The sequence below is a fragment of the Sander vitreus genome, chromosome 18 (assembly GCF_031162955.1).
Source record: "Sander vitreus isolate 19-12246 chromosome 18, sanVit1, whole genome shotgun sequence".
Lineage (NCBI taxonomy): Eukaryota > Metazoa > Chordata > Actinopteri > Perciformes > Percidae > Sander > Sander vitreus.
In genome coordinates, this window is record NC_135872.1 from 19,772,534 (window position 1) to 19,795,518 (window position 22,985).

Sequence of the window (22,985 nt, forward strand, 5' to 3'; positions counted from 1 at the left end):
GCAAGAATACAAAATGATTTACAGTATGTTTGAAATTGACAGCATGTAAGACAGGGGTTTCTCCAGCAACATCACCTCCTAGTGGCAGATTTTATAAAAATGCACTATGGCTGCGTCTAAATAATCAATAGTACTAATAAAGTATATACTGTGACCAAAGTAAATGGACTGAACAAACTTCACTAACATTGTGTAATATTGAATAATACATAATTGGAATATTACATTGGATTGTAATAACAATTGCTGACATTGCTTAGCTCTACGACATGCAACAATCTTGAATGTAATATTTACTTCCGGGGTCCTAGGTGAAAGTTTACCGATTGACGGTAGCACGCTATTGGCTGACTGTCAATGTTATGAAATGTCATTGGATAGACGCACACACGCCTTTCGCCAATCTGAAAGAGCACAACAGACGCCAAGGTCAGGAAATTATCTTAAAATATGTCAAATGGGCGCTATAAAATATAGTTACGTGTCTACAAAATGTCTAATGTTAGCGGACCTCCATTTGGCTTCTTAAACGAATGCTAACAGTTCAAGCAAACACCCACAGTTAGCTAGCTCAGTGCTCAGCAGCGCAACTGTAGCTAAAGTAACGTTAGCTTACCTAGCGTTATGTCAACATTAACTTGCACGTTTTGCCTTTTTACTATTCATTGAAAACGTTTCCACAGTCGTCCATATGGATTTAATCATCCTATGCCTTTATGTCTTTTTCAAAAAGACATTTATATTTGGCTAGTTCTAGTTCAGCTAACGTTAGTTGACACTGCTAAACTAGCTAATGTTAACGTTGTCGCTGTAAAATGTTACAACAATGTCATCTGTCCAGTGTCAATATCACATGCTAGCTGCTTGTTAAGATGCACCAACCTGTACTAATTATTTTCAATATGACTGACAGACTGAGTGGTACGTGTCAGCTTTACATTAACGTTATAGCTAGCTAGCCATCATTCAGCGTTTGAGCATGATATTAACATTAGCTAAAATAGTTTTTGTTGGATTTCTCAAAATGTTGTTGAATTGTTATTTTTTTACAACCGCAACTAGTTTTATATGCTAACTGGTTGGCCTCATGTTAATCATACACCAAAACAAAGTAAACTGTAAAGGGTGTCAGCATTAGCAAGCAGGAAACCAAGCCTAAAATGTCTCACTGTAAGATGATAGTGCTTGGTGGATGATATCCATGCTGAAAAAGCGATTGTCTTCTTAATAACGCAGAAATTATCAGATTTAATGCACTTTTTTGTCTCTTCGCAAAGTCACGTTTTTGTAACATCTCCATAGAAGATGCAATAGAATGCATTGTTGTTTTATCCATGTGTACTGGCATCACTAACTCACTCCTAACCATGTTCACATTTAACCATCACAAGTATTTTCACCTTTATTTGTCTACCTCAGGTGATTCATGTCCTTCTGATTGATTCAACATTAAGCATGCTGACTGCACAGAGGGCATGTGCAGCGATGGCTGCTCGGCGCCTGGTTAGAGCTTCTTTCTCCTCAGCACACACACACCGCTCTCTGATCCACACTTCCACACCATGCGAGGACCAGGATGAGCTGCATCCAGAATGGGCCAGTCTGGCTAAGAAACAGTTGAAGGGGAAGAACCCGGAAGATCTGATCTGGCGCACGCCTGAGGGACTCAACATCAAGCCTGTGTACACCAAAGCAGACTCAGTCGACAGGCCAGATGAGTTGCCAGGAGTATTTCCCTACACTAGGGGGCCCTATCCTACCATGTACACATACAGACCTTGGACTATCAGGCAGTATGCTGGCTTTAGCACTGTGGAGGAGAGCAACAAGTTCTACAAAGATAACATTAAAGGTAGATGTTGCCCATGGGGGAGTCCTTAACAGTCCATTTACATTTTCCTATCCTATCTTGGCAGAATGAACACACATTTTTCGACATTATGTTCCTGGAACACATCTGAACCCTACAAAAAGTCACTGGCTTTTGGCTGTTACGTCTCCCTAGGACTTGGCCGTTTAGCAAAATATTCTGTTATATGAATACACATATACAATCAGACTTTATAGTAGTGCAAATTTGAGAGAGAATATATTGCACGCCACATTTTAGCCAAACTGCCTGTGAAATGCATTATTATACTGGAGGCTACACGTTGAATTGCACTGAATAATTAGAAAACTAGATTAAAGAAGATGGATAGACTAAATAAATATTGATATAATATAAATAAGATGACAGTGGCATTGCAAGGTCACATTTGTGTCATGCAAATCATGTACTTATGAGTAAGGTCAGAAACTGCATGAGAAGTTTTAACCCTCTAGAAGGTCACCAAAGCTTTTATTCTGGTTGGCTCAAGCCAAAATAGTTGAGCCTATTGACAGACTAAATAGTGGATTTCAAGTTGAATTCTTGGTGTCGTTGGGTGTGAATTTTATTTTGCTATCTGCTCCAATTTATGACCCATGCCTTTATGTATCTCCATTTTCCTCATAAGCTCTAATCCACTATCTGTTTTGCTCTTTCATGTCAGCTGGACAGCAAGGTCTTTCCGTGGCTTTTGACCTGCCGACGCACCGCGGGTATGACTCGGACAACCCCCGAGTCCACGGAGATGTCGGCATGGCTGGAGTTGCTATAGACACGGTTGAAGACATGAAGATGCTCTTTGATGGAATCCCACTGGAGAAGATGTCCGTTTCAATGACAATGAATGGAGCAGTGATCCCTGTGTTGGCGATGTTCATTGTGACCGGAGAGGAGCAGGGCGTGTCTAAAGCCAAACTAACTGGCACCATTCAAAATGATATCTTGAAGGAGTTTATGGTACGCAACACCTACATTTTCCCCCCGGAGCCTTCCATGCACGCCATCGCAGACATCTTTGCTTATACCTCCAAGGTAGGTCCCACTTTAGTGTTACTTAATATGTAATCTGCTTGTATAGTGCTTACGTTATGTCATGTTCAGGGTTTTCCCTATACCATTATACGGTAAGTCTTAGGTGCAGCACCCGAGCCGTTTTTGGCAGCACCTAAGCAAAATGAATGTGAAATGCGGCAAAACGGCACCAAAAATGTTGATTAAAAAGCATCAGATCTCAGATCCAATGATTGTGGTTGGACTTCTTTAACAAATTTTGTCTTTAAGCTTTCTGAATGTTATTTATTATCTGCTCTAGCTTTCCCAACATTTAAGTCACAGATATGGTGATAATAATCCAGAATTATGTCAAATTGCATAATTTCCTCTATTGAAAATCATCACATTTTCTTGAGGAAAGACCCTTAAACCCCTCTGCCAAATATGTGCACCTAAGTCTTTAACAAACCCATGGAAAACACCGATGTTGGTAATGTTATACTACTCATATTGGGAGTTTCACTGATTCTAATGACTCTCCATGTTTCCAGCACATGCCCAAGTTCAACTCCATATCCATCAGTGGCTACCATCTTCAGGAAGCTGGGGCTGATGCCATCCTGGAAGTAGCCTACACCATCGCTAACGGCCTGGAGTACTGCCGCACTGGTCTGAAAGCCGGCTTAACCATCGATGAGTTTGCCCCGAGGTACAAAATATTAAGATCTTATTAATAAGTGTAGAAGAAACCAGTTTTGATTTACATATCTGTTGCTCACTGCTATGGCTGGATAATGTATTGTTTTTAAAATATGATTTAATTATAGATTTTTTCCAATAAACACATCACAAAAGCCTGCAATATTAAGAATAGTTGTATCAAGCATTAAGAAAATAACCCTCAGAATAGCTTTGAAGATAAAAAAAAGAAAAGAAAAGCTACATATTGTGTGAACCTTTAGTATTCTTCTTGAGGTTCATTTAGATAATGTGCCCGGATCACAGTAATGAGAGTCCAATACTTAAATATTTGAAAAATAATTTGATTAAAGCTATAGTGCGTAGTTTCTGTCGCCCCCATGAGGAATACTAAGTAATGACAACAAAACTGTCGGCGCGTCCACATGATACAGCCTTCCGTGACAGCGCACGATCACGCACACGCAGTTGCTAGTAGCCAAGGAGGACACGGAGGATACGGAGGATTAAAACACATGATGGACTCTTCAGAAGAGGTAATTGTCTTGACTTGATTTTCTGCGTGGGAAAGTCACCGGACGACACAATCTTCTGAACACAGCCATACAGAGAAATACAGAGAGAGTTGATTGAGCTGATAGTCTTAATTAGCTTTGAAGCAACTCATCTGGCAATGGCCTGACTGTAACAGATGTTCATAAATATCAAAACGTTATGCACTAAAGCTTTAAATGTAGGATGAATGCCAAGTCTGAAGTCCAAAACTGTTTTTTTTTTTTTTTTAAGATTTGTACTTTTAGTTGAAATCTTAGTTATATCTATCACATCTCATAACACCATCACAGTATCCAATAATTGTATGACACATTCCATACTTCCTCTACAACATGCGGCGCCTCCCAAAGCTCAACTCAAATCCAGCCAGACATACCTTCTAAATACAGTAAAAGTAACGCGTGTGAATATGAGACATTTTTAAGTCACTGCAGTTTATTATTTTAAACATACAGGTCAGAAATAATACCCTCTCGCGCTGCCTTTCTATTTATTACATTCTTTTAATCCATGCCGTTGCTCAAATAATTGCTTAATATACTAACGCAACCAGGCTGGATAAAAGAGATACCGTAAAATGAAAAATGTGCTGTTGATGAATATTCATTAGGTAATGTCTTAAGTTCAAATTAAAAGTCCGATAAGTGGGTTTGAGTTCCAAATATATAGATCAATAGATGACATAAGGATAAGTATTTAACCAATCCCAGTGGGGGAAATTCCATTTGAAACCGCAGCAAACTAAATACTGAAAAGCAAGCCAAGACTCGAGGGATACAAGATGTCAATCCTGACACTTGATTCTAAGGTGTGACTTAGCTCTTAGCACCACCAGTGTCAGTAGATGGTGTCGCTGAATTTGAAAGAGGTCACATTACCTTTACACTTATTCCCTTTTAAGCAGGAGCTTGTGCTGTCCGTCAATAACTTCGCAGTTCAGTTTCACTCACTCGCTAACTGAAATGCCTTGTTAACAACGGAACTCTCAAATATGTACGCTACTACTGATACTAATACTACTAATACACTAGTTCTGCCATCCATGATGTTGGTCCTTACTAATATTCCGATGCCACTGTGCAGCCACATTTAACTAGCAAACCAATACCTTCCTCGTTATTTGTTGAACCTCCAGATGGGACTCACAGACTGAATCAGCATACAATTAAAGCCAGATGGAAAGGCTGCTAGTCAAATCAATCCGTTTAAATAGTAATTTATACAAATACTTACAATTGAGCCCAACACAAAGTGGGTAATATAGATGTTATATCCAACATTTTAGCTGTCTACTTGTTTCTCCAGGGACTGAACTAATTGTAATATGTATTCTTGCTGTTATCCATAATGCTTCTTTTTAAGTAATTCTCTTGGGCTCTCTTGGCTGCGGTCATTTTGAACTAAATGATCTTTAATGCTGCTGTAGACAGAAAATGGTTCTTTTCAGTCAATTACACAATTGCTCCACTTCAGCAACCCTGCCCTCAAATGTCCATTTCTTGTTCCTTGAATTGTACTTCCATTGCCTCCTCCTCATGTCATTACTCCGACAATAGCGAGGGTATGTGTGAATGCCGTCACCATGAACATCATGATGGCCCAGTCCAGCTTGACCTTTTCCACATAATGGCTTGAGAGACGGGCCTTATAGACTCTGAATCAATGTAGAGATGTCGCTCTATTGTGTGAAATGGAATGGTTTCCACCCAAAGCTATTATCTCTAATTGTTCCAAATATTTCCTAGACACACAACCAGTGCTTACCCCCCGGGTTCGCACAAATACTGGAACTTAGTGTTAAAATTGTGACTGTGACGTCATGCTTTTGGACTTTTTAATGCCACTGTTGTCGGCTTTCAGTGTACTGTCTTATTAGGTTTTTGGAGCAAGAGGAAAAGCTTCTACAGGAAAGTAAAAGGGTGGAGGTCAGACGTTTGTATCTTTTCTTTAGGCACATACTGTTTCAGTTGTCCTTCCCTCTAAGCAATATGCATTGTTTTATTTGATACGCTGCAAAAATGTGAAAGAACAGGTGTTGGAATTCGTCATGATTAATTCCAGCTGATTGATGCTCATTTTCCTTTATAAGTGGACCGATGTTTGAGAGTTTAAAATCGTATTCATACATAGTGACTGGTTGAATTTCTTTTTTTATAAACATAATTAATTAACATATACGTAACAGTTTTGGGTCGCTAAAATGTTTGTATTTTTTTAAGAATCGTGACCACGATATGTACTGAGCAGGACATTTTGCGGTTAAAAAATAAAGTTGTTAGTGCTGTCTGGAGGACTGTCTATGTTAGATTGCATATACACCGATACCAATATATCTGCAATAAGCTAATATCCGCCAATTTATCGTTCAAGCTCTAGTACAGTAACCCAACTGAGACACTAAGATACTTGGGTTGGCTTCCTATTGAAGACCATATTAGTTTGCATTGTCTGTGTGAAAGGTTGCTGAGGTTGTGATGCTACTTGAGTAGCATCACAACCAGGTTTTTTTGGTTGCGTTTTTTGTCGGTATGGCAGTTTATTTATAACTCTGGCACTGGACAGGCTGCTTGCTTCCATTTTCTTCTATCTATTTCCAGTAATAGTGGTAGTCATCACTGGGTGAAGCCTGTGACATTGCTATAAGACATAATGAAACATAAAGCTTAATCAGTTCTTTTCACATAGTGCTGTTTGTGTTTAGATACTCTAATTGTGGTGGGTTTGTCTCATGATGTGTTGTGCTTGCTTATACAAATGGACTCTGATTTCTATTTTGTGCAGAATTGCTCTCATTTTCAATTTTCAGTTAATTTTAATAACTGACTATATTTCTCTTGTTTTGTCAGGTTGTCATTCTTCTGGGGTATTGGGATGAATTTCTACATGGAAATTGCCAAGCTGAGGGCAGGCAGGAGGTTGTGGTCCACGCTCATTAAAAAGAACTTCCAGCCTAAGAACACCAAGTCTCTGCTCCTCCGCACACACTGCCAGACTTCAGGCTGGTCTCTCACGGAACAAGTAAATACAAGCCAGAGTTTGAAAGTCCTTTAAAATGTACGGAGAAACTCACACATGTCAAATGAGCAAATGGTGATTAGAACTTTCCCCTGTGAACCCTCCTCTAAGGATCCGTACAACAACGTGGTCCGTACAGTGATCGAGGCCATGGCGGCTGTGTTCGGGGGGACCCAGTCTCTCCACACCAACTCGTTCGATGAAGCTCTGGGCTTGCCCACAGTAAAGAGCGCTCGCATTGCCAGGAACACCCAGATCATCATCCAGGAAGAGTCGGGCATCCCCAAAGTAGCAGATCCCTGGGGGGGCTCGCACATGATGGAGGCCCTCACAGATGACGTCTATAACAAAGCTTTGAAGGTTTGTCATAGGGACCAATGGGCAACTGCCTAGACTTCCTTCCAGAGTATGTTCTAATTAACAGTTTGTTATTATTTTACTCTGTCCATTTTCTTTTTGCCCAAAATTCACTTCTAATATACAGCTAGGGGCTAATTACACTCTGAAATATTTTAAATACTGTCGTTAATGAGAACTTTAGTTGTTGTCTTGTGAGGTAAATGTCATTATACACAAAGTGAATCAATCATCATTGAGTCACTCTTTTACAAGCTGTGTTTTCCTTTGTATAGTTTATTAACGAAATTGAAGAGCTGGGAGGCATGGCCAGAGCTGTGGCAGAGGGCATTCCAAAACTTCGTATTGAGGAATGTGCTGCTCGCAGACAGGCCCGCATTGACTCAGGTACTGTATCAATATATCATAAGCTTATTTGCCTTAAAGCCTCTCATGCTTTCATCTTTTTAGCTTCTTCCTCTGCCTCAAGCACTAAATGCTCTCTATCTCTCTCAGAGAAGCCTGCTTTTGTTGATTTTCACCATGCAACATCTCTTCTTTTTTTTACCCAAAAACAGTGTCACAAGGTTACTTAAACCCCTTGGTATGATGGTCTTAAACTCTCTAGAGCAGGGGTCTTCAACGTTTTTTAAACCAAGGACTCCTTAACTGAAAGAGAGATGGAGCAGGGCCCCCCTACTACATATATTGTATAAAATGAAGTTGCATAATAAACTGGGCCTACAATAATGTGTAGGGCAGCCTAAAGCCTTTTTACATACATTTTTTTTGCATAGAATACTAAGCTTTTAAAAAAAGCCTTATAATTGTTGGCATGATTTTATAAATTACTTTTTAAATTTTAAAACAATACATTCAGCACCATGAATCCTTAGGATGAGCTGTATCTGTGGATGGCTACCTTAGTGACTACCTTACCTATGGGCCAGTAAGCCTATCATCAGTGGCGATTTATATTTGCTAATAATATGTTGAATTCATGTTAAGACTTTTTCATTTTTGAAAAAACATTCAAAAATTTACAATAATTTGGAGGCCCCCCTGCAGTGACTATGAGGACCCCCTAGGGGCCCCGGACCCCCTGTTGAAGATCCCTGCTCTAGAGTTTAAACTTTCAATCCGCTAAGGTCAATGCTCTGTGTTATAAAAGCTTTAGCGTAGACTTGCCTTTCGTTGAGTCAGATAAGATTACTTCCTGAAGTCGAGATGAAATAATGTTAAACTTGAGTATAAAAGGATTGACTTGTGTCAAGCATTCAGTAGTAGTGGCCTATTTTAAGTTTGAATTGAGCTGAACTGCAGCATAATACTGGGTTTGCAGCCTTGGCTATTAAAATTGATTCTATCACTTGAAAGAACCCTTAACCCCAACACGTGCGTCGTTAGAACCCAAAGCACGGATAGGAAAGCAGCTCACAAAAGAAGAAGAAGAAGGTGTGTGATTTGTTAGAGGTTGTTATCACATCCCATGATGACAGAAACGAGTGCGAGGGAATGGAGCAGAACAGAACCTTTACAGACTGTGGAGCTTTCCTCCATAATCCCCCTGATGCCTGCTCTCATTGATATTCATTGGCTTTCTGATCCACCCTCATTGCACAGCTTTGCTGCTGACATTTGTTTTCACTTCTGATGGGCTTTGAATTCTGATTGACCATGTTGGGCTCTCAGATCATTTTTGGCATTTGACATAATGCATAATGCAGGGCTCTTACGGCGGACATCTCTCCATCCCATGGGCCCACCACCTGTGGGAGGAACCGCTGGGGTCGGGTGCGCTGCCACATGGGCAGTGAAGGTCAGGGGCCTCGACGGACCAGACCCGGGCAGCAGAGGCTGGCTCTGGGGACGTGGAATGTCACCTCTCTGTGGGGGAAGGAGCCGGAACTTGTGCGGGGAGGTGGTGCGCTACCGGTTAGATCTGGTGGGGCTTACCTCTACGCACAGTCTCGGTTCTGGAACCATACTCCTGGATAGGGGTTGGACTCTTTTCTTCTCCGGAGTTGCCCAGGGTGTGAGGCGCCGGGCGGGTGTGGGGATACTCACAAGCCCCCGGCTGAGCGCCGCTACGTTGGAGTTTAACCCGGTGGACGAGAGGGTCGCCTCCCTACGCCTGCGGGTTGTGGGGGGGAAAACTCTGACTGTTGTTTGTGCATGTGCACCAAACAAGAGTTCAGAGTATTCGGCCTTCTTGGAGACCTTGAGTGGAGTCCTGCATGGGGCTCCAGTCGGGGACTCCATAGTTCTACTGGGGGACTTCAACGCGCACGTGGGCAATGATGGAGACACATGGAGAGGCGTGATTGGGAGGAACGCCCTCCCTGATCTAAACCAGAGTGGTTGTGCGAACATAGGGATGCTCATAAGTGTACTAGGTACCAGAGCACCCTAGGCCAAAGGTCAATGATCGATTTTATAATCGTTTCATCTGATCTGAGCCCGTATGTTTTGGACACTCGGGTGAAGAGAGGGGCGGAGCTGTCAACCGATCACCATCTGGTGGTGAGTTGGGTCAGGGGGTGGGGGAAGACTCTGGACAGACCTGGTAAGCCCAAACGGGTAGTGCGGGTAAATTGGGAACGTCTGGAGGAGGCCCCTGTCCGACAGACTTTCAACTCACACCTCCGGCGGAGCTTTTCGTGCATCCCTGTGGAGGCTGGGGGCATTGAACCCGAGTGGACAATGTTCAAAGTTTCCATTGCTGAAGCTGCGGTGAGGAGCTGTGGTCTTAGGGTGTTAGGTGCCTCAAGGGGCGGTAACCCACAAACACCGTGGTGGACACCAGTGGTCAGGGAAGCCGTCCGACTGAAGAAGGAGTCTTTCCGGGATATGTTATCCCAGACGTGCCAATTACAGGGGTATCACACTTCTCAGCCTCCCCGGTAAAGTCTACTCCAAGGTGCTGGAAAGGAGGGTTCAGTCGATAGTCGAATCTCAGGTTGAAGAGGAACAATGCGGATTCCGTCCTGGTCGTGGAACAACGGACCAGATCTTTACTCTCGCAAGGATCCTAGAGGGAGCCTGGGAGTATGCCCAACCAGTCTACATGTGTTTTGTGGATCTGGAGAAGGCATATGACCGGGTGCCCCGGGAGATACTGTGGGAGGTGCTGCAGTAGTACGCGGTGAGGGGGTCCCTTCTCAGGGCCATCCAATCTCTGTACGACCAAAGCAAGAGCTGTGTCCGGGTTCTCGGCAGTAAGTCGGACTCGTTTCAGGTGAGAGTTGGCCTCCTCAGGGCAATTTATCGCACCGTTGTGACTAAAAGAGAGCTGAGCCAGAAGGCAAAGCTCTCAATCTACCGGTCAGTTTTTGTTCCTACCCTCACCTATGGTCATGAAGGCTGGGTCATGACCGAAAGAACAAGATCCAGGGTACAAGCGGCCGAAATGGTATTCCTCAGGAGGGTAGCTGGCGTCTCCCTTAGAGATAGGGTGAGAAGCTCAGTTATCCGTGAGGAGCTCGGAGTAGAGCCGCTGCTCCTTTGCGTCGAAAGGAGCCAGTTGAGGTGGTTCGGGCATCTGGTAAGGATGCCCCCTGGGTGCCTCCCTAGGGAGGTGTTCCAGGCACGTCCAGCTGGGAGGAGGCCTCGGGGAAGACCCAGGACTAGGTGGAGGGATTATATCTCTAACCAGGCCTGGGAACGCTTCGGGATCCCCCAGTCGGAGCTGGTTAATGTGGCCCGGGAAAGGGAAGTTTGGGGTCCCCTGCTGGAGCTGCTACCCCCGCGACCCGACCCCGGATAAGCGGATGAAGATGGATGGATGGATGGATGGATGGATGGATGGATGGAGGGCTCTTACATTTTGATTTATCCCTAAGAGAGTAAACGAGGATATTAGCACAGTTAGTGGGGAATAACATCAATAATTCAATTAATTAGATTTTCTTTCTTTCTGAGTCTGTTTTCTATGTCTTCACTTTTGTTTTTCTAAAGGTTCCTTATTCTTGGATATCCTTGGAAAACACCCTGAAAAGGTTTTTCACAAATGTGTGTTTTTGGTGGTTACTTGTATTTTTCCCCCCTGATTCCCATACCTGCATGCTTTCCCCCCCCCTGTTCTTCTTCAGGATCAGAAGTCATTGTCGGGGTGAACAAGTACCGTCTGGGAAAAGAGGAGACTGTGGAGGTGTTGGCAATAGATAACACTGTTGTACGTCAGAAACAGATTGACAAACTGAAGAAGGTTAGTGTTCCTTTGAGAATTAAAATGATAACACACACACACACACACACACACACACACACACACACACACACACACACACACACAAAATCAACATTCTCTCCAGAATATTCTCATATCGATGTTGGGATTTGAAGTCCACACGTCTAAATAAATAATATGATAAATGTACCAAAATCCATCACACGTGTATATAAGGTGTTTCAAGATATAGACTGCTCTATAATCTCAAGATTTTGTTTTAGTTACTGTTCTAGTCAATACTAAAAAACAATTTCATGTAATGTGAAGAATGTGATTTTAACTTTTTACCATTGTTTTGAATACTAATATTGTGAAAACTTCTAAAAGACATAATTACGTAATTACCCATTGTCCTCATTATTTGAAATATAATGAGTGAATTTCAACATTTTTTTTAAGTGGTGGTATATTTTAAGATCAAAGGTCAAAAAAAAAAAACAACCTTTAAAATAGTGTTTACATGGAAATGAATACATAATAAGTTAACTATGAGGTGAAAAACAATATTGGATCATAATCATTGTTTTATGAGTATTTTGGGCTGAGTTAAATCACAGGTTCACAAATCACAAATTTGACCCACTAACACCAAAAATGTGTGCAGCTTTCTAACACATTACAAGGGTTAAACACCCATACGATTTTTTTACCAGTTGACACATGCATCTACACTGTATATAGTGAAGTATATCAATTTGTGTTGTTAGCAGGGCAGATACAAAAACAAATCCCATGTTTATGGTGTGTTGCTCCCTTCTTCTGTTGTAGGTGAGGGAGAGTCGTGACCCAGAGGCAGCGAAGAAGTGCCTGGCAGCCATTGAGGAGTGCGCCCGAACCGGGGATGGCAACCTTTTAGCCCTGGCTGTGGAGGCAGCACGAGCCAGGTCAAAACTCCCACAGTCACTAAAATCTCTAATTGTAATGTGTAATGACCACTCTTGTGTCTGCACGACTTTAGCTTCAAAAATTAAATGTAGTTGTCATAATGTTTACTGCCTTTACTTTATTGTTTATTATACTTCACCAAGCTGTTACTTCCATAACAATCTGTTTTTGTTTAAATAAATCTAAAGATTTTAAGGGGGTGCAGTGTTTCCCACAGATTCAAAAGCAGTTTGTGGCGGGGGGGTAGGGCGTAAGGCTTAAGAGTAAAAAATGACATAACATTATTTATTATACGTTTATTTGATTTACAGCTGCTATATAGTGTTTTGACCTCGACAACCCAACTGCATTTTACTGCAAACTTGCGACTAGTTAACTTCCTAAAGAAGGCACAATCGCTTGCTAGCTAAGAGTCGGGTCGGTGATTGTGAATGTGCGATTGTGTAAAGGTGTTCACGAGATAGATGCCAACCTTTCGGTGAACTATTTTAGTACAATACGAGATCGTATTCTGAACAAGCCGCCACGACAGTGTGGCTGTGAATTTCTGGAGAAAAAAGACCCGCGGCCGGTTTTCATTTTCTGGGAAACTATACAGAGAAGCGCCACCTGCTGCTATTGCGACGTATTACGTTTTGCGCACGCGCAGAGCGTATGCTCAAGTCGGCGTCGCCTCAGTGTGTTTTGAGGCATTTTTTGGGGCCTCAGGGACCTGACTGATCAGTCCGACTGCCTTTTCTGCTGACGGTCGGCCGTCTGGTTGGTGTGTAAGCACCTTAATGAAAAGAAAGATCTTACAAAGAGTCCACATGCTGATCACAGCCCACTTGCTGAGAGGCCCTGGCACATGACCGGGATTACTTAACAGCACAACTCACACAATCATCTTCAACCACTTCAACATCTCATTAAATTTTACTTTCATTAGACCGTTAATCCATCTCAATATAATATGCTTCATGCTTTCCTTATAGGTACAAATGATTCAGCAATTGAATTGCAAATGACATGTTACTTGATCATTGCTATTTTATTACCCTCACTGCAACAGTGGTATTGTGGGAAATGAGACTAGAGTAAATCTTTCTCCCATGTGACACAGACACTAATAAGCAGGCTCGAAACGTTTTTTTTTGCTTGTAGTGGAGATGTGTTAAAGGGTAACTACCGTTTTTTTTTTCAACCTGGACCCTATTTTCCTATGTTTTTGTGTCTAGATTGATATATTAAGTGTCTGACAACATTATGGAAAGGATTTCTAAGGAGGTCGACCTTTCTGTTAAAGAGTAAAATCCCTTTTTTAAACATAAAAACATCCGCGAAATTGCGTTTGCAAAAGCCACCAGACTCCATGTAAATAAACAGTAATTTTAGCATCGTGAAATACACTTCATTCAAAGTCGACTGCAACAAAATAAAACTATGAAAAGCCGTTTTGGGTCGTCTTTCCACTTTTCCAACCATCACAACTCGGTTTTAGTTTTGGTTGAAATAAACACATAGTTTACCGATTTACATGTGAAAATATGCTGGTTCTATACACGCTAAAAGTATTGCTTTTTTAAATGGAGTCTGGTGGGTTTAGCGCTAGCGACTTCAGAGCTGTTTCTGGTTAAACAGAAAGGTCTCAAAAGAGGTTTTAAAGGTCTATCTCTGAAGAAATTCTTTCCATAATGTTGTCAGACACTTATGGCGTTTTTCCATTACATGGTACCTGCTCGACTCGCCTCGACTCTACTCGCCTTTTTTGATTTTACATTACGAAAAAAAATCCCTAGTACCTGCTAACAGGTAGTTTTTTTTAGTACCACCTCCGTTGAGGTTCCAAGCGAGGTGAGCCGATACCAAAAGGTGACGTGAAAGTGACAGATGGGGGTGTCCTGAACAAACCCGGCATTTTTAAATAGTTTAGCCAGCTGTGTGTGTTTTTTTTTTTTTTTTGCTGCCTCCAGCTTCATTTGAAACAGAATGTGTCTTCTGGCTGTGGCAACAACAACACACCTTCGACGTTCTGTGTGTGTCGCGTTACGGCGGTCACGGCAGTTTACTGCGGCGCCGCTATGACGACCAGCCACGCTCGCCTCACGCATGAGGCGGTACTAAATCTGCAATGGAAAATGGAGGACGGGGCACCGCGGTTCAGTCGAGCCGAGTAGAGCTGGTACTAGCAGTGGAAAAACGCCATTAGAATATCAATCTGAGCCTGTCAGTCGCAAAATGAGCACTTTTGTGAAGGTAAATACAAGCTGGACAATTGCCCTATTAACTTACATTGTAGCTTGTTTCGCCACTGCCAACTGCAGCGATCTCGCTTAAAGGTGCTGTAGGTAGGATTGCGAAGATCCAGGACTTAGCCAAAATATTTGAACATCGACAACTTCTCAGTCCCTCCCCCCTTTCCGCTTAAGCCCAAAACTGTCTCCTAAGCCCCTCCCCCCACAAGGGAGAATGAATGTGTGTGCATGAGCAGTGATTGACACGCAGTTAGACACCCCCCCTGGCCCTGATTGGTGCATCTGAACAGGGAGCGGTGGATTTTTGCAAATCACACTACAGGCTGTAGGTGGTGCCAGAGGAGCAGGATTTATTTTAAATGACCTGCTTCATGTAGTTCTACTAGAACATAGGGTCAGTATCAGCAAATATGACAGAAAGTTAGTTTTATAAGTCTTACCTACTGCACCTTTTAATACAGGACCAATGTCAAAGATTGTTGTTCCCATCAGTCACTTAGACACAAAAACATAGGAAAATAGGGTCCAGGTACAGTAGTTACCCTTTAACATTCTGTGTTTAATAAGGCATGATAATAAATAATACAGATAATCAAGCAGACTGCAGTAAAATGAAAAAGCAAGGACATTTGCATTTGCTTAAAGTCTTGAAGTCTTAAAATGAATTGGAACAAATTGAATAACTGGCTGCCTTACATTATTTATCATCATAAAGTGAAAACGTATTGAGGAAGATGCTCTCTGCTTTTTAGATGTTCGGTCGGTGAAATAACTGATGCTATGAAGAAAGTGTTTGGTGAACACAAGGCCAGTACCAGGATGGTGAGCGGTGCCTACCGAAGCGAGTATGGGGAGCATGAAGAGATCGCCGGGGCCCACAATAGGTAGAACATAAACCGAATTAGCATCTTTACATTCATTATGCACAGCGTGATTGCTCGAAGGTTAGAGCCTCCATTACCCCCGATGTCCCTGACCTGCAACAAAATAGATTGACTAGTTTTATCCCATTATCTTGACTGAACTTTTAGAAACCGTTTCATATATGAGTGTGTCCTTAAGCCCTCTTGAAGCGATGGAATGTGTCGGGCCCTGTTTGCTTTCTGTTTGTAACAGTTCGTTGTCTAGTGGTTGTGTTCCAGATTATTTTAAAACTGCTTTTGTGAACCCTCTGCTTAAAAAGAACTGGGCTAGATCTCTTTGAAAACTATAGACCAATTTCCAAGTTCCCATTTTATATCAAAATCCAAGCAATTTATCTCTGCACTGGAAAATAACAACTTTCAACAAGGTTTCCGGAAGTATCACAGCACTGAGACTGCCCTGCCCAAGGTTACCTTTGAATGGCTGCTGATGATGGCATGTGCTTTGTCCTTGTGATTTACATTGTTGAACGTAGCATTATCAGCGCCATGGCCAACCCGCAGAAAGCGCACGCTGTGATACTTCAGCTTACGTCGTATTTACCAAACCTGCAGTTCATCGGGTAATCAGCGCCTTTCTCCGCCCACTATACCGTAAATTGTGCTGTACCAAAGCGTTAAGTACTGGTGCTATGATACGGCTGAGTGCAGACTGCGATATTCCCACTGCTGATGCTATGACTGTTTGAAATGATCCTGATACCAAAATATTTGTAATGTAGCGAGGAGTTTAACAACTGCTGGAATGGAATGTGAACGCTGAGTCGGAGAGTCTATGTCATCTTTGATTTCTTCCAGTAGTCCACTGTTCCCCTATTTGATCATATCAAGCCTGTTACAAAGAAATGTTGGCGTCTGGTTTGACAGAAATTTGTGTACTACAACGCTTGTATCGTCGTAAAAATATTTCAGAAATAATTTTTAAAGACACACAGACTATTTTACACTCCCGGATCTTATCATGCCTGGATAACAGCAACAGCCTCTTTACTTGCCTGAACCCAAAATCTGTTGATCGACTCCAGACTGTACAGAACTCCGCTGCGAGGGTTTCAACCAGTACCTAGAGACTTAATCACATCACTCCTGTTTTAGCTTCTTTACACTGGCTCCCAGTATGTTCTAGAAAAGATTAAAAAAAGATTTGACTGATTACTTTAAAGGCTCCTAATGGCCTCTCTCCCTGCTATATCTCTGACCTCCTTTGTAACGCATGTGCCGCTATGTACTTGAGATCCTCGGGCAGACTTCTTTTGTCTGTTTTGTCTAAGGCCCGGCCGAAAACAGAATGGGACGATCTGCCCAGGGAAATCAGGTCTGCTGAGTCAGTGAAGTCCATTCTGAAAACATACTTTTATCGGAGAGCCTTTCCTGATTTTACTGTTTAGATGTTTTCTCTTACACTGTATTGGTTTTTATACACCAAATTGTTTTGTATCTGTTTTCTTTTAAAACCTAATGAGTTTATGACCTGTTTGTTTGAATCTTTCTGCCGTCTGGAGCACTTTGTAATTTGGATGTTTCAAAGTGCTCTATAAATACAGGTTATTATTACTCTACTAATTTGTTTTTCAAATCTCAGAGTTGCAGATTTTAAGAAGCACGAGGGCAGGAACCCTCGACTGCTGGTGGCAAAGATGGGGCAGGATGGTCACGACAGGGGTGCCAAAGTCATCGCCACAGGGTTTGCTGACCTGGGCTTTGATGTGGACATCGGACCACTGTTTCAGGTCAGTGTCAGATGGCAAAATGGAGTAAAATAGACCTTATAACATGCATTAAAGCAGTGTAGGTCAATTCTTGACTAAGGTCTCAAGTAATTGTAAGTGCCCTACAATTAGAAAAAGAATATAGTAAACATCAAAGTTAGGGAAGTAAGACATAAGTGACTTAACCATTTTTGTTTTAGTTTATTGAGAATGACCTACCAAAGATGTGGGCTTTTGTTTATCCTAAAACCCACATTGCATATTGCACATATTCTAAGTCTTTTACAAATGAATGGTTTTGCGATTCTTTTTCTTACAGTATCCTGCCAAACACACGTACAAACTTACAGATAGGAGGGCTCTTAATTGGTGCTTTGTTGAAGCCAGGTGCACTGAAAAGTACTAATACTTAACCCTATGCATGGTACAGACAGACAGTTGGGAGGCATGTCAACTGTACAGTATGTTGACTGCTGCAAGTGCATAACAAGAGTAAGACAACTCTTGACCATTCACCTTATATCTAGGTCCGTTCCAGTCACATAAAGTCACACACATTTCCCTTTTTTAAGTGTACGTTTTACCTTATGTCTATTTTCTAATTTGATTGTATTTATAATGGGAGTTTTGAATTACATTAACTTGAAAAGGCCAAATCATTTGGAGTTAAAAAACAGCCTATTGACCTTTCTGTTAGTATATTTACAGTACCAGGCAGTGCAAAATTGCCCAAAACTGACATTAAGACTTGCCAGACGCAGGTGCAACTAGTTACATTAATTAATGATTGCTACATTCCATTCAGGTGTGTCAGCACCAGAGTCCTGTTACTGTGCGTGCTCGCTTACTGCAGAGCTTACAGGCACACTCAAATGGAATAAAGGCATCGTTAATCTTATTAGTTGCACCTGTGCTTTCCCTGTTATGACTAGTTCAAATATTTGCTGTAAGACAGGTCTGTAAGCAGTTTGATTGCTTCTGTTCTCTGTGTTAAAGTACAATTAAAACCTTTTTTTATGTAATTAATTTAAAGTGCTCATATTGTGCTTTTAGGCTTTTCCCCTTTCCTTTGTGTTATATATCTTTTTGTGCACGTTATAGGTTTACAAAGTGAAAAAGCCCAAAGTCCACCCCAAAGGGACTTACCATCTTCCAGAGAAAACACTGTTCACAAACTGCTCCAAACAGCTCTATTGTAGTCCAGCCTTTACTTCCGTGACGAACGTGCGTCACTTTGTAACACACGTTATAATGCTCGCCTAGCTGCTAGCGTGGCACGCCCTCCTGCTCTGCAACGGACTAGCTAGCAGTACTTACTGCGCATGCGCGACAACAAAGATGGTACAGAAGTGAGATGTCTCACTCTGTAGCTAAAACAGCTCAACACACAGGGTGAAAAGAGGAGCAGCAGCAATGTGCAGCACAACAAAAATATGGTGTTTTCTGAAAATTAAACCACATAAACCTATTCTGGTACAACCTCTAAATACAATTATGAACCTGAAAATGAGCATAATATGAGCACTTTAAAACCATCCAAAAAACATAACCCCATTTGATGATGTCATATGGAACATTACAATGTACTCTGACCTAAGATGGCAAACATGTGGAGAGGCTCACCTCTCCATGTAACACTTCATAGTGTTGGCAAGATATATCGGGGCGTACCTGAGCTAAACTAGCACAGCCAAGGCCCACTCTCTCCCACTGCATGACTTTGGTTTTCAAACGCATATAAGAGGTGAATCATTGGCAGTGTGTCATTGATCTTTAACTTAATTACATGCTACAGTAAGTGTTTTTTGTTTCTATTCACCCAATTGAACTTAGATTCCGATGCTGGATATCATATAAGTGAATCAATGTAATGTGTAACATCCTGATGACTCCCTGTCCTGAAGCTGTTCAGGATGGATCAGTCCTTTTTGTGATAGCTTCCAGTAGTACAGCTTACATCAGTATGTAAAAATATGAAAAGGTTGTACATTTGTTGTTTGGCTTTACTTCGTAGTGTTTATATTGCACCAGATTATATAGTATTTTTTCTTTCTTCCTCATGTTTCGTACACCTCACTCAGAGTTGTGTTTTCTTTTATTCTTCCATGTCTGATTCTTGGGTGAGCAGACTCCCCTGGAGGTTGCCCAGCAGGCGGTCGATGCAGACGTACACTGTGTCGGGGTCAGCACGCTCGCCGCAGGACACAAGACCCTGGTCCCAGAGCTCCTCAAGGAACTACGGAAGCTCAACAGGCCAGATATCCTGGTCATCTGTGGCGGCGTCATCCCACCGCAGGTAACCTTTGATTTTCATGATTATCTAATCTCTAACCGTGAGAATCCCCCCCCCCAATTTCTTGACGTCCTGTTATGACATTTAGTAGACATCCATCTTGCTTTGTTTCTCTTTCATTGTCTCTTTAGTTTCTCTTCGTTTTTGCTCTTTCCAACGCAAGCCCCTTAAAGGAATACTTGACCCAATCAGTCACTCACCCCGTGTTACCTTGAATTCGTCAAAGAAAAATGGGTTTTTCTCGCATGCCTCCATCTGAACAAAGAATCCAAAACCAAAGAAAATGCATCAATTATTTTTACTTGACTGCTGGCATCTGAGAGTACGTTTTTTTCATGTAAAATATGAATATTTCAATGGATATTCCAAATATTTTTAAGACTATAATGAACTATGTGTGGAGCTAATTCTCTGCTTTGGTAGGACAGGTGCTCACACTGACACACACACGCGTCCCGTGCTTGTGCCCGCGGCCGCGCGTTGCTTCTCCTTGTGAAACCTAAATAGCGCGCCGAGCCACAGAGCTGGATGGCATCGCAGAGTGTCTGGTGCCAGACTGGAGCAAAGACAACTGTAGGAGTCGAATACAACTACCCACCGGCCTCGGCGTGCACAATCCCTTTATCACTATTAAATCACCGTTCTTTATTATCAACGTTTCATTCCTTTGAAGACATTTGGCAGAGCAGCATTGTCTTTTTTTTTTTTTTTTACCAAGTTGGATTGCTTTCGTGAGCTTCTACTATCTAGCCTACTTTTAGTTCTCAACACAGAGTCTGTTTCAGTCCCCCCTCCCCTTTCCCCTTCTCACACAGCTTCTCGGCAAGCAGGGGCGCCAATTTGCCAATTCCCCACACAGTGAAATGATAGATAATAGAAAAAACGCTTGTTCCGCCCCCCCATGTGTCATGAATAAATGCCGCCCCGGGTGGCTGCCCGCTTCGCCCGTGCCAAAAACCGCTACTGGTTGTGATCATCATGACCACACCATAGGGTTTCCTTGCTTGCATGCAGTGCAGTGTCATTTCCTGTCGTCCTGTTCCTGTCAATCTTAGCGTTTGTCTTCAAAATACATTTCATCTCTTTCCTTTTGGTGATAACTTCTAATTGAATCCGTTGTAGCATAATTAACAACATAGGGACTGTGTACATCATTCTTTCACTACATGAATAAACTCATTAACTGCAGTTCACATCAACTGTGTTCCACCTCTGTGTGTATGCAGGACTATGAGTTCTTGTATCAGAGCGGCGTGTCCGCCATCTTCGGCCCAGGAACCAGAATCCCACAAGCTGCTGTGGAGGTTATTGACAACATTGAAAGGAGCCTGGAAAAAATCCGGCAGGTCATGTGAACCCAAACAACAACTTGAAGAAACTGTCTATTTATGTTGTATCAACAACAAAAGCCAATGGTGGGAACCCACACTTCTGTATAGAATCAGGTTGACTTGTCACAAAAGATTGTAAAAAGCTAAAATGTAATTTCCCACCGTGAGAACACAGCATGTTCAGCAGTCAAAATGATTAAACACCTGTTAGACAGTCATGGTTGTATTAACATTGCATTCTTAGTATATGAAATTAGATTTTTAGTGTGCTCACAGTTTGCCGTTTTCAGTCCTGTAACTTCACAAAGAAAAAAAGTGAACATGTACCCAACAGTATCTAGTTTTGTTCATTCAATATCGAAAGAAATCCTCTCCCACATAACTTCTTCAGTCAGATAAATGGTGATTTCACCCTAACAGCATGCCTGTGTGTGAATTGCAGTTGTTACAGCGTTATTAATATCCTGTAACTATCCTAGGAATTCAAGAATATGAATGGGAACGCCTCTTGGTCAATACTATAAAGTTAACACCAATTAAACTCTATTAAGACTTTTACCCACACTTAAAAAAACAATACATCATACACTACATTTCAACTAATTAGGATATGTTTAACATAATACAGTACCATGTGAAACATTGGCTTGAGATGAGCAGAGCATCTTTTTTGGCATCCAAGAATAAACCTTATGTCACAGCACTATAAACCTACTTGAAATGTTATGCTTTTATTGTGAAATGTGTGTTTCATTTTCAATTACGTAGCAGGCTGTTATTAGTGCTAGTGCGGTGGAAATGGAGGGGTAGAAATTCAAATGAAAAACCTCTTATTACCCCCGGGGGTTTTATGTTGATGGATATCTTCATCTTGAAAGTGGCCTTCTGTTGTCTTGATCTCTTGCCTCATGTTTAATTGTTGCTTCAATTCAAAGATAAAACCACGGAACAGTGATCACAATTTCTTTGGAAATAATATTTTCCTAATCAGATTTAGCGCTCTTTGGTCTAAATAAATGACTTTGGAAATGTGACTTGTGTCTAAAGATTATGTGAATTGCAGCATCTTTTTTTTCTGAGATATTCAATCACTTTTGGAAATGAAGTTAGTAAATTCAATATTTTTTTAAACCCGGGTAAGATAAAGGTCAACTCTTATCTGAATCACAGGATCTCAAACCTACTGTAACGGGTGAGAGCTTGGACATTGGGAGGATGATTTATTTTGACATTGTTTTGACAGTAAATTGCAGTAATTGGCTTGATGGAGGTGGAGTACGTGTACTTGTTAGACTGCAGCATTAATAAGCACAGTCATTTCTGGTTTCAGCTGGTTATAATTGGCTTGAAATCAAACACATTTGAGTGAAAACATCAGAAAGACAGTATGTTACTTTCACAGACTGCTCATTTTCAGTGCAGCACCTGCAGTTTACTATACTTAATTCCATATTTATACAATAATCTTAAATTGTGCTACTAGATAGATTGCCATAACATTTGGCCCCCTTGAGATGATTGTAATAACTTTGATGATCCTTAAAAGAGAATAACACCGATTCAGCATCGCACCCTTATAACATTGTTGGACCAGCAATATTTTCATTTTTATTTTCTATGCATTCTTCTTTTTGTTGAGAAAACCAAGTGCCTACATTACCCACAATGCAATCGACCGCCAACTTGATCCGAAATTCGGGTGTGATGCTAGCAGCTGTTAATGTAGCCTCAAGCCGATAGCAGCGATGAGGAGCAGGCTAAACCCGTCTGGTAAGCTCACTTCATTCTAATTCCACATCCCCTGATTTTTTTTATTTACTGTATTTTTAAAACTTGCAGTCCTCAGCTCCGCCCCAACAGACGCTGACTCAAGTGACATCACTTGAGGACATTTCATTTATTTATCATGTC

At 41.6% G+C, this 22,985-nt stretch overlaps 1 protein-coding gene across 1 annotated transcript; it reads left to right on the plus strand.

Moving 5' to 3' along the window:
- The first annotated feature begins 326 nt into the window (after positions 1-326).
- mmut (methylmalonyl CoA mutase) lies at positions 327-22,108 on the plus strand. Its single transcript, XM_078274552.1, has 13 exons — positions 327-429; positions 1,420-1,852; positions 2,535-2,902; positions 3,415-3,572; positions 6,964-7,135; positions 7,244-7,492; positions 7,765-7,876; positions 11,560-11,675; positions 12,468-12,583; positions 15,571-15,702; positions 17,324-17,471; positions 19,579-19,746; positions 20,970-22,108. Exons 2-13 carry the CDS (start codon positions 1,456-1,458, stop codon positions 21,096-21,098), a joined length of 2,265 nt encoding a protein of 754 aa, XP_078130678.1. The 5' UTR covers positions 327-429; positions 1,420-1,455; the 3' UTR covers positions 21,099-22,108.
- The last annotated feature ends 877 nt before the right edge of the window (positions 22,109-22,985 follow it).

Bases quoted from the DNA above. Each gene is read 5' to 3' on its own strand.
- mmut (XM_078274552.1), top strand. From the start codon at position 1,456: ATGCTGACTGCACAGAGGGCATGTGCAGCGATGGCTGCTCGGCGCCTG. The intron at 2,903-3,414 runs GTAGGTCCCACT...CCATGTTTCCAG, and splicing joins TCTTTGCTTATACCTCCAAG to CACATGCCCAAGTTCAACTC. The intron at 3,573-6,963 runs GTACAAAATATT...TTGTTTTGTCAG, and splicing joins ATCGATGAGTTTGCCCCGAG to GTTGTCATTCTTCTGGGGTA.